At 35.4% G+C, this 12681-nt stretch overlaps 1 protein-coding gene across 10 annotated transcripts in view; it reads left to right on the top strand.

Annotated features, from left to right (window-relative positions):
- Positions 1 to 12681, top strand: part of LOC110455726 — a 73988-nt gene that overhangs the window by 47375 nt on the left and 13932 nt on the right. For 7 of the 10 annotated variants that reach the window (XM_021506048.1, XM_021506044.1, XM_021506053.1 and 4 more), the window contains 7 exons: positions 291 to 489; positions 2096 to 2190; positions 2696 to 2851; positions 3444 to 3594; positions 4760 to 4879; positions 5571 to 5744; positions 10712 to 10792. In XM_021506048.1, coding sequence (XP_021361723.1) covers positions 291 to 489; positions 2096 to 2190; positions 2696 to 2851; positions 3444 to 3594; positions 4760 to 4879; positions 5571 to 5744; positions 10712 to 10792 — 976 coding nt within the window. The remainder of the gene's footprint in view (positions 1 to 290; positions 490 to 2095; positions 2191 to 2695; positions 2852 to 3443; positions 3595 to 4759; positions 4880 to 5570; positions 5745 to 10711; positions 10793 to 12681) is intronic. The other 3 variants (XM_021506045.1, XM_021506050.1, XM_021506052.1) reach the window with 3 other exon arrangements.

The raw sequence follows: 12681 nt of genomic DNA, 5'->3' as shown, positions 1-12681 counted from the left end.
AACCAAGAAAGACATAAATTATTGATTTATGAACTATATTTTTGGATCAACCTAGAGTGTTAAGCTAACAAATCGTTATTTGTTCAGCCATTTTATATTCATATCTGTATAGTAGATTTAACAATGTAAGGTTTAATCCATGTTGGAAAATGTATCACAATTTCACAGTATTGAGTAGAGTTCAGCTTCATAATGAAATAGAGTATAAAAAAATAGTTGTAAAAGGAGACGGTTTAAAGGGATTTTACAAAAGGTTTTTGAGTGAAGTAGAAGATGATGACTGTTTGTAGGGTCTCAACAACAGACTCCCAGAGGGCCCTCCGCCTACGACAAGCCCTGGGACTTGGTGCAGACATGGACAGTGAACAGAGGGCTGCGATGAGGGCCAAAGCTCGGGAACGGCGAAAAGAGATGGAACGAGAGAGGAAGAAAGCGATAAGGGCTGCCTACCGCAGGGTGAAGGAGGCTAAACAGAGGAAAGACACGGAGGTAATCAAAAACCTTGATATCACCAATACATATACAAAGTTAAAATACATTTTTTTATGAAACTCTTGAGTTTTAAGTCACCAGAGACAAAGTTTCATGTGAACTATTGCGATTGTTGTCATGCACGGTGTGTCTGTAAACAACTCAAAATTTTGACTTATTCTCAAAAACCAATTAAGGTAATAGGATTGTGTCGCCATTTCTCAGTAGAATTTCTTCAAATTTTGTAGTTATATTGCTTTGAAGTAAAGAAAAATTTCTGCCACAAATTTTTTTTAGGTTGTCATAATTTTTAGGAATTTAAATGGAAATTTATGTAAAAAGGATTGACTTTTGAAAAAAAAATGAAAGACACATTTTTTGGCAAAATAATGTCAATAAAAATGATTCTGCCATAGATTAGTATTGCATTAATGTATATCAATTTAATAAATGCTGCAATTACGTCAAATATATTATCTATAAACGATTAAAAATTGACATTTTATAATAAAACCATAGGCACATAGTAATTGCAGGTAAGAGTTATCTTTCTTAAAAAACTTCACAGTAGTGAAATAGGAAGCCGGTTTCCTGAAGTACAGAAAAATGGACACATGTGGCTCATTGATTAAAAAACAACTGAATTAATGCCTGGATTGCTTTGAAATACTTTAATATTGAGAGAAAACACTGTTCTGTCAATAATAAACATACAATATTCATCAGTTTAATATTAAACATTAGAATATGCAGAAATTGTGATACTGTCTCCCTACATTGGATTTTCAACTAGGGATGTACTTCCTACTTCCGTTTATCAATACACTCCTATGACCTTAACTGATTTCAATGAAATTTTGCTCGAACCTTCCATGGCTGAAGACAAACCTGAATTTTGAATTTAAATTATTCTCACCCCCTTTCCTACCCACAAGGGGTCTGAGGGGTATGATCAAACGGGTTAAATCATTCTCAACCCCTTTCCTGCCCACAAGGGGTCTGAGGGGTATGATCAAACGGGTTAAAATATTCTCAACCCCTTTCCTGCCCACAAGGGGTCTGAGGGGTATGATCAAAAGGGTTAAATCATTCACAACCCCTTTCCTGCCCACAAGGGGTCTAAGGGGTATGATCAAAAGGGTTAAATCATTCTCAACCCCTTTCCTGCCCACAAGGGGTCTGAGGGGTATGATCCAAAGGGTTCAAATTATTAAACTTCTCATCTTTCATTAAGATATGCTAGAATCAGGTACCCTTCATTGATAAATCTAAGATCCTTAAGTGCTCTGTTCTAATTAATTTTATATATTTAAGATTTTTAAAGTGTTTTCTTAAGTTCTGTTTTATCACAGAATCTTTAAGAATGACAGATTTTTATAGGTAGAATAAGAAATACAAATTAAACCTTGTTTAATGTAACTCATGAATGTCCTAGTAATACTTTGTTTTTGTTATGTTTCAATATCATGCATTTTAAAGTAATAAACATGTCGTTTTGAAAAATAGCGGCCATTTTCAATTCATTTGAAGTGTTCTAGTTTTTTATGCACTTAACATGTCTTACAAGCTTGCCATGGTGATATTTACTTGGAATCAGGCATAATATTTTCTAAATTATGTCCAGAAGGAAGATGGAGATGATATGGAGTATGACCTGGACGACGAGAAGAGGTCAGCAAAGCCACCGCCTCCGTTTACAGAGATGACCCATAACAAACAGTAAGTCATATTGGAGGATTAAAATGTTAGATTGATTTTATTTTGTTCAACATGTTTTTCACAGCTTAAATCATTTAAAGACATGCCTTCATATGTATCGATGAATGTGTGTTGGAGGTAGGGTATGTTGGTGTATTTGCCTCCTTGTGATAGTGTGGATCTGATGCTGACTTTAGAGTGCTGCCTCACTGAAATACCACGGCGAAGGCCTCCAGCACAGTATCCCACCCAATCTCATTATACTGACAACGGGTTATTAATCAGTTGTTGTGTTTACTCCAAATGCTGAATGTTTAGCAGGGAATCACAACTGCCATTTCTAAGGACTTTGGTATGTCCCTAAATAAGGACAAAATCCACCGCCTTCCTCACTAGGGTGCACGTCAAACACTAAGGCTAAAAGTGAAGTATTGAAAAATGTTAGAAAAAAAGTGATAATCATGAAATGTTTTTATCAATTAAAAATGTTGGAGATTCATTTCTATCATCTCAATGACCTTTTCAGATTTATGTCCAACTTTAAGAAACATTTACTGGAAGCTGAGGACAAAGAAAGACTCAATATGGTGAGCCTGTATTTGGACACAGACAACTACCTTAACCTCGGGTCCAGTAAGGCAGACGTCAAGAAGAAGGAGTCCCAATCTGGATTTATCTACAAGTAAGTCTTATTATGCATAATTCAACCCTAAAATTAGTAATGAACTATTCCAACCTTTGCACTGGAAGATTTCAAATGTGTCTTGAGGGGTGAAGGAGTTAAACATTCATTCTCACCGATTTTTCACCAGCTATAACTATTTAAGGATCCCTGTCCCACTGCACTATAGTTTTTAAATAAACAGTGACCTCCCCTTAATTACCTTTTGGATATTGCAGTAGTGAAACTGGGCCAAGAGACTTTCGTTGACCAGTTAGAACGATAGTATAACAATCTGAGGTCCAGGGTTCGAACCCCGGTCTATCCCGCTGAAGTTTCACTCAGAACACTGGTGTTGATTATTTTTTGTTTATTTTGTCTTTATCATTTTTTCATAACAGTTCTGTTTTTCCTTTCAGAAGTGATTCATCAAAGCTATATACATGTTGGAAAAAGCAGTTTCCAACGTGTAGTTACATTTTTGGGCAGTGGTATGGGGATCCTAAAGAGATATAAAACATTTTGGTTACTGTCCAGCATCAAAGAATTCAAAAGATATATGTAAAAATAATGTATATTTTTTTAATTTCTGTTTTGTACTTGTTTCTTTCAGAACTTATGTTGACTCCCATGGTAAGAAGCATCTAACCTTCACCGACAAGTTGACTAACAGGATTGGGGAGCGACCAAAGACAGGCGCCATTAAGGAAATGCAAAGTACTGTCATACCAAAACTAGAGGAAGCATTTAGTACGTTCTTAGTGGTAAGTGAAATAACGGAATGGAAAAAGTAAGTTGAGGGAAATTAAGATGGGGAGGGGAGAGGGAAGGAAGAAACCGGGGAAGAGTAGGGGGAGTGGAAGCAAGGGGATAGAAGATGAAAGGGGGACAGATGGAGGAAGGGAGTGGGAGGAAAGGGAGAGGGTAGGGAAGGGAGGAAAGGGAGAGGGTAGGGAAGGGAGAGGGTAGGGAAGGGAGAGTGAGGGAAGGGAGAGGGAGGAAAGGGATNGGAAGGAAGGGAGAGTGAGGGAAGGGAGAGGGTAGGGAAGGGAGATGGAGGAAAGGGATAGGGTAGGGAAGGGAGTGGGAGGGAAGGGATAGGGTAGGGAAGGGAGGAAAGGGAGATGGACGGGAGAGGGAGGAAAGGGAGAGGGTAGGGAAGGGAGAGGGAGGGAAGGAAGGGAGAGTGAGGGAAGGGAGAGGGTAGGGAAGGGAGATGGAGGAAAGGGATAGGGTAGGGAAGGGAGTGGGAGGGAAGGGATAGGGTAGGGAAGGGAAGAAAGGGAGATGGACGGGAGAGGGAGGAAAGGGAGAGGGTAGGGAAGGGAGAGGGAGGGAAGGAAGGGAGAGGGAGGAAAGGGAGAGGGTAGGGAAGGGAGATGGAGGAAAGGGAGAATACGGGAGAAGATAGTGGAAGAAGAAAAGTAGCCAGGAAAGGGGACCTGGTTGTGAAATTTCCTTGAGGAATTTCCAAGGTCTCTTATTTTATCTTTAAATCCAAAATATTCAATGGAAGAAAAATGAGAAGAGCTTGAAAATTTGGAAAGGAAGAGCTGATCAGGAAAGGGAATGGGGAGATAAAAAAATGAAAAGATAATTATAGAATCTATCACTCCAGTTTGATGCAGACAGAGAAATCTCAACCCAAGTATAAAATATTGAAGTTTAACATGGGGCTGGTAATGCTGCATAAAGTGATGACACGATCATGACATTTTTAGAATGATAGTGTGTGCAAGTTGTTTTTCACTATATGGATCAAGTGGATTTTAAGATAAGTGCTTAATTGGTTTGAATGCTGGAAAGAACAGAAAATATGAAGTTCCTTCCCAATGAAATTAGGATACAATTGTTTGGAAATAATGAAGTTTGTACAAATATATAAATCCATTTATAAAAATTATACTTCACAATCTGCCTTCTTTGTAGGAAAAAGCATCAGAAAATGGAATGGACCCAAGAGACTTTGCCAATCTTTCTCAGTCAGAATTAGCACTTCGTATGGGTACGGAGACGTCAATGAACTGGAAAAAGGGTCGTAAGGGAAAGGTAGGCATAGAAACCTGCTAGTGTAGTACCTGTTCAACAATCACTTTCTGCTAACTATATCATCAATTGTTTTAAAAAAAATACATCTTTTTTTTTTTCTTCATTATTTACTCTTTTTTCTCTCTTCATTAACATGTTTGTATAATTCTGTTAAATAATTTTCCTTTTAATTTGCATTTTCAAATTCTGTTTTCAATTTTTCATCACTTTCTGCATTTTTATGAATTTTGTTGAAACTGGCCAATCAAAATGTGAATTTCGCTGAATGAGAAAGACATGTTGCTAATGGCAGAATCTGGATTGAAATAGGGAATATTATTCTATGTTTTATGTCGTTACAGTTATTTAGTTACCGTCTCATAGATTTCATTGTTTGGAATAAAACATGCTGATTACAATAGAACCAGTCATCTTACAAAGGGTGTCGTATATCTAACCTGGGGTGGGTCAAGGGGAGGTAATCAGCTTTTTCACAATTTTCTAGAGATTAAATTTATCTAACAGTGGTGGTTGAGTAGCTCCCAAACAAAGGTTTATCATCAGTGAATTTTATTTGATAGTGCTTAAGAGTTACAGATTATCACACATGTTTCTCTCCAGCTTGTTTGCACTATAGATGTGATTTATTGAAACTAACTGAATAACTATAGAATCTCAGGTGGGTTAAAAAAATGCCAACTTTCAAATACAGACGCCAGATCCGCTTGAATTATCGCATAGCAACTTAGGCAAGGGACTTAACGGCAAAGTGATACGGGAGATTGAGTTCCCTGCTATCACTGTTAGCCTTATCGAACATGATGAGGATAATAAGGCGAATCGTAAGGTGCATTTTGCCGGAGATAATGAGGAGGATGTCTACCAGGTAAACATTCACATGTCCAGCTTGCATGTCGGAGCTTATGTGGAACTGTGTCCAGTGATGTGTGACCATTGTATAATGACGTGGATTAAACTTTTAAACCATGTGATAAACAACAGTGTCTTGATCGTTATTAACACAGTTTATAAATCTGATTTATCATTTACAACTTTTTATCAGTGTATGTGTGATGAGATTAAAAAGGTTCCCTTGCAGACAGGGAATATGAAGCTGTTTATATATTTTGATGTATTTGTGTGTTATTTTGTTACGAGTTGCGTAAACTGTTTGAAATAACCAAGCTTCTATAACAAAGGTATATATTTAGGAGTGTCGTTATTTATTGATCAAACCTAAGGTTGATGTGATGTTTGGAGGACACCTGTCTTTGGTCTCAAATGTCTGCATGTTTGTTTCACATTTTCAATTTTTATGTCCCCGTCACTTCATTCATGGGGGGGGACCTAATAATAATGATATTTCCCGTGTTTTTTCTATCTCGCCCTGTCCCGATTCTGAGTCATTGCTCTAGCTACAAACCTGAACAGATTTTGCTCAAGCTTTATACAAAAGACAAGAACAAGAATACCTCAAATGATTTTGTATTTCAAAGTTCAAAGGTCAGGGCCAAGGTCACTGCTTCTTTTCATAGAAATATTTTTCTGAATTATTTAACTGTTGCTATTTTTGGGGTTAGTTCAAAATAAAAATGATTGTAATTGTCTCCATCTTGCCAATTTTTCTGAAACTTTGTAGGGATGGGTAATGCATGGTTGTGGTTAAGTGACATAATCTATTCAGAAATCCATGATAACTTCAACTATTACGATCTTGAAAATCTAATCACTACTTGAAAAAAACCAATTTCTGGTCAAAAGGTCAAAGGTCACACTGGACCGTACAATGAAAGGTTTGCATAGGATAGCTCATGAACCACTCTACAGATTTAGATTACATTTACTCTGTATAGATATCGTGTGGTAAAATGGAGTCTGATATCAATTTAATTTACAAGGATTAAACCATTAAAAATTGTAAAAAGATATCAATAGATATGGACACAACAAATAATAGACTAGCTCGAAATTTACACCAAAGAGCAGAATTCATGAGAAATAAGATTACCATAGAAATATAATTTCTCACAAAATCACTAGAATGGGATCAATTTCATTGGATGTATATATATAGGTCAGGGACAGACATAGACCCGTGTGCTGTGTATAAATATCACATACTTAAGGTAGATAGTCCCACTGTTATTCTGTTTTAGACACAAAAGAGTTACATTACTGTTTAATTCATGCAATTTCTTCTCTGACTATAATCTTTATAATCTTAAAGTCTCAGAATCGTGGAGATTTTTTTGTGTAAAAATGGTATTTTAATGACTATATATGTAGTTCTTTCTTTACTAGTACCGTACAACAATTATAGATGGGCAAGATACTCTAATTGTAAAACTCTTGGAGATGCAACACAAAGTGCTGGGACTCTCTACCTTAAAGTCAAAGTGTTGTACCACAACTTTGTTCAGTTTAATTAATGTATATAATGATGTATTGTGATATGCTAATTAACAAACATAATGAAATGTTGCAGCATTGTAATAGTATTTAATATAAGAGTTTAATTAATATTGTGAAAGGAATACAAAGTATTGTTACATGCTAATAATTCAATGAAGATGAAACAAAGGGGGGAGTAGGATATAGAATCATATCAATCTGTCCATTAGTCCATCAGTCCATCAGCCCATCCCAAACTCTGGTCTGTACCATTACTTCTGAAGGGGGATGCAGGATAGCATCATATCTATCTGTCCATTAGTCTATACCATACTCTGGTCTGTACCATAACTTCTGAAGGGGGGATGCAGGATAGCATCATATTGATCTGTCCATCAGTCCATCTCTTACTCTGGTCTGTACCATAACTTCTGAAGGAGGAATGCAGGATAGCATCATATCTATCTGTCCCTCAGTCTATACCATACTCTGGTCTGTACCATTACTTCTGAAGGGGGAATGCAGGATAGCATCATATCTATCTGTCCATCAGTCCATCCCATACTCTGGTCTGTACCATAACTTCTGAAGGGGGGATGCAAGATAGCATCATATCTATCTGTCCATCAGTCCATCCCAAACTCTGGTCTGTACCATAACTTCTGAAGGGGGAATGCAGGATAGCATCATATTTATCTGTCCATCAGTCCATCCCAAACTCTGGTCTGTACCATAACTTCTGAAGGGGGGATGCAAGATAGCATCATATCTATCTGTCCATCAGTCCATCCCAAACTCTGGTCTGTACCATAACTTCTGAAGGGGGAATGCAGGATAGCATCATATTTATCTGTCCATCAGTCCATCCCAAACTCTGGTCTGTACCATAACTTCTGAAGGGGGGATGCAAGATAGCATCATATCTATCTGTCCATCAGTCCATCCCAAACTCTGGTCTGTACCATAACTTCTGAAGGGGGAATGCAGGATAGCATCATATTTATCTGTCCATCAGTCCATCCCAAACTCTGGTCTGTACCATAACTTCTGAAGGGGGGATGCAAGATAGCATCATATCTATCTGTCCATCAGTCCATCCCAAACTCTGGTCTGTACCATAACTTCTGAAGGAGGAATGCAGGATAGCATCATATTTATCTGTCCATCAGTCCATACCATACTCTGGTCTGTACCATAACTTCTGAAGGAGGAATGCAGGATAGCATCATATCTATCTGTCCCTCAGTCTATACCATACTCTGGTCTGTACCATAACTTCTGAAGGAGGAATGCAGGATAGCATCATATCTATCTGTCCCTCAGTCTATACCATACTCTGGTCTGTACCATTACTTCTGAAGGGGGAATGCAGGATAGCATCATATCTATCTGTCCATCAGTCCATCCCATACTCTGGTCTGTCCCATAACTTCTGAAGGGGGAATGCAGGATAGCATCGTATCATATCTATCTGTCCATCAGTCCATCCCATACTCTGGTCTGTACCATTACTTCTGAAAGGGGAATGCAGGATAGCATCATATTGATCTGTCCATCAGTCCATCCCTTACTCTGATCTGTACCAAAACTTCAAGGTCTCTTTTTTTCGTAATGGGTACATTATGTACAAGATGACATGATATTTACAAAGTTGGGCAACAGTTTTTAATTTATTAATTTTCATCTCTCTCAAGAAATCATCTTTAGAGCTTGTTTACCAATAGAATTTCTTATAATGACTTTATCATTGACATAAAATATTTGTACAGTATTTGTATCTGTGAAAATGCCACGCTACAAGGTTTCTGGTTGATAAAATGTTGATACATACATGTATGGTGTGTTTTTGTGTTGTCTTATGTAACTTGTCAATTAAAACTTATAATTTTGTTTAACTAAATAATACAGACCATTTTAAAGTTATTTCTATAAATATGCTATGATTGTTCATTTCAAGTTGATTTATGATATTCAGAATTTTTCAAATTTCTGTGCTCAAGTTTAACTTTTCCATGTAAAAGCAGTAAAGATAGACGATGTCTTGACCAATCGGTATCAGACCCTTGCTAATGAGTTTCCATACCTGTACAGGATGAACTACACTCGAACGTCTCTTCAAGCACCAAAAGGACCTTGTTTTCTAGGTCGCAGAGTACAAGGAAGAGATACACTAAGGTTTTCATTCCACAATTTCCAAATCTAATGTTGTTTTACAATTATTATTTTTATTTTTTTTAATGAAACTTACATTTTCTAGATTCTAGAAATCAGCATGCCACTTAACTAAAATAAAAATATCTTGATAATTTTACAGCATACTACACATAGTGTATATGAATTACGCTGTGACATCTTCAATAATATTTAAAGAAAATAATTCTAATGTACTCTAATAAACACAACAGAATGGGCCTGATCTACCATCAGTTCAATATTTCTTCAAACTTTTTTTTATATCTATATATAACAAATAACTGGTAAGTAATCACTTTGTTTAACCTTTTTGTTTTTTGTCAATTTTAATTTTCATAAATTCTTCATAATTTCTAATGAACAAACACTTTCGATAGGAACATTATCAAAATAATCAAAAATCTGAGAAATTGATTAATAATCTAACAAAATCTCCTCTAATTTGGAAAAAAATTAAAAAATCTATAATTTAAAATTTACAATACAGACCAAACTTATAGATTAGATCTTATAGAACATTGAATTGTATAATGTAACTCCTAACTAGCAACTTACATTTTTGTAATAATTATTATTTTTTTTTTTTTTTGCAATTGTTTCTTTCAATTTACGGTACGTACTGAATTTTACATGAATAAGTTTCTGTGTATTCACTTTTTGAGAATGAGTAAAATTCTGTGTTTTTATTGTAATATTGTTACACAAGATTATCAGGTACTGTTNTCAATTGTTTCTTTCAATTTACGGTACGTACTGAATTTTACATGAAAACATTTCTGTGTATTCACTTTTTGAGAATGAGTAAAATTTTGTGTTTTTATTGTAATATTGTTACACAAGATTATCATGTACTGTTAAATGCCTGTTTACATTATTTGTAGTTATTAAAACGTTCATCCCTTAAGACACATTTGAACTCTTCCAATTGAAAGGACGGAATAGTTCATTAAGAAATTTCAGGGATGGATGAGTTAATTTGATTTCATTATGTTAAAGACTTATTGTATTATGATAAAATGTTAAAGACTCATGGTTTATAACTTAATGATATGAGTGCATGTTACCAAAACTTGTTGTTGATTCTTAATCACCAAAATGTTTGGCACGCTCTGCTGTTACATATTATATGTTACTTGAATCTCATGATTGTTCTACAATTTTGATGTTGTTAATGATATTTTTTATTTTTGTTTTGCCTGTAATGTTCGCATTTCACTGTATGACATTATGCTATATTGTAACACCCTGTGTGATTGGTCAATCTGTCAGGAGGAATCAGCACGAACTACGTCACAGACTGATCAGGGCGCTGGCGCCCGCCGGGGACGCAGAAATAAAATAAATGTGAAGGTATTGTGTATGGGGTGTATCGCCTCACGTCTCAAACCTGCTGTGGGTTGCTCAGCTTTGAGGTTTTTGCTTTGCATGACCAGCTGCTATAGAGAGTTATCTGCCTTAAAAATGAGTTATCTTCCTTGAACATATTTTTTTAATTGCCCTTTTAAGACAGTATCTCCCTTAAACAGCAACTGTTGGGTGCCCTAAAGGGAATATTTCCACTGACAATAATTCAGCCCATCTTTAGATAATTCTGTTACTGTAAAGATATTTTTGTGGGATTTTATTTTCATGAAATCCAGGTCAGGAACTTTTCACAAAAAGGCCATAAAAAATGACAATGCACAAAAAAAACCTCAAAGAATTGAATTTTACATTTTTGGAAATGGCAAAAAAAAATATTCCATGAATGTAACCATATTTGTAGAAATAAAAAAAAAATGCAGACCCCCCTCAAATTAATACTTTTACAGTAACTATTGTATCTGAAATGGATGCATTATAACAAAAACAGATGTTATTTTTTTGTAAAAGTGATTTTCCTTTGGAAAAGAAATAAGAAATGCCTTTCTTTGAAAGACAATGTCTCCACTCATTGTAGGTAGTGTTAGAAGAAATAAATGTTATTTATCGTTGTTTGGTCGGCAAAGATAACTTATGTAGCTACTAACAGTTAGACCAGGAGAAACAGGTATCCAAGTTGAGCCTTGATAATCCAGACATGTTCATTCCAAGTGAATATGGCAGGAAAAATCTATACCCTAACCCTTTCACCACTGTAGACCATGATGAACTCATCCAGATCAATGCATGGTAGAGTCTACTAAAGTGACATGGGGTTGAAAAGGTTAATACAGACATATTATTTATTGGTGGCTGGATTCAGGAGGCTGGATAGTGGTTTAACAAGGCTTAATAGAATATAATCATAACAATTACAGGTATGCTATGTCAAACTGATTACAACCTTAATTTTTATTTTACAGCATATTTCGTCAAATGATACTAATAATTATAAGATATGCATATTACTTAATAACTAACCTAAATTCAGAATATGTTGAGGACTCACAATTTAAACCTAGTTTATGATATTCTTATAAAGCATACTTATGAGAATTGAATCTGGAAATATCAATATTAAATACCATAATTAAATCTGGAAAAATCTGGAGTCCTTTTTTTTCAGAAACCAAAGCATCCAGACTAATGGTTATCATAATTTGCAGATACACTCCTAACCTTAAAAATAGACAAGTTGCAAATAAGAACAATTTTTACCTTTCTTAACCCTTTTAACTTTATTTTTTTCCACAAGATGTATAAACATTTCGAAATATTTTTTCAAATTAAATTGTCAAAAATTTGTAAAAATCTTCTTGTAGATACACGCAACAGTGTCTCAAGCTACTAGGGTTTGGTCAAGTTTGATAAACTTTCTCTTTTCAGTCTTTTGCATGATTTCCACACAAATGACATGAGATAGTATCAATCATCACAAGTTTTCTGTCCTCAAAACATTTGATATAAAATACGTGTCGCTGATAGGTTGATTCGGTTGTCGGACCGTTTAGGACGACCTTGCACTGCTTTTATAGGACTACAGGTATAGTTTCTCCCCAATAATACAATACTATTGGCGATATGTGAGACTAAGTCATGCCTCATTTTTCATGGAACTTCATTTAATCCTTAATTCAAAAATCAAATCCATGAAAAAAATGACCAAACAAACAAAATATGGTTGATTTTTTTTTGCTCACAATTTTTTTTTCTTTCTTAGTTGTGTCAGTTTTAAACTTGAAAAATATTATTTCCAAAATTGTCGTTATTAGGGAGAAACTAAACAATTGCGAACTACACTGTACCTCAGGATTCTAGTGGTATTTTAAATATTACAA

The sequence above is a fragment of the Mizuhopecten yessoensis genome, unplaced genomic scaffold (assembly GCF_002113885.1).
Source record: "Mizuhopecten yessoensis strain PY_sf001 unplaced genomic scaffold, ASM211388v2 scaffold8365, whole genome shotgun sequence".
In the NCBI taxonomy this organism is placed as follows: Eukaryota; Metazoa; Mollusca; class Bivalvia; order Pectinida; family Pectinidae; genus Mizuhopecten; species Mizuhopecten yessoensis.
Note: the sequence above shows the minus strand (reverse complement) of the source record. Positions and strands in the feature narration are given on the sequence as shown.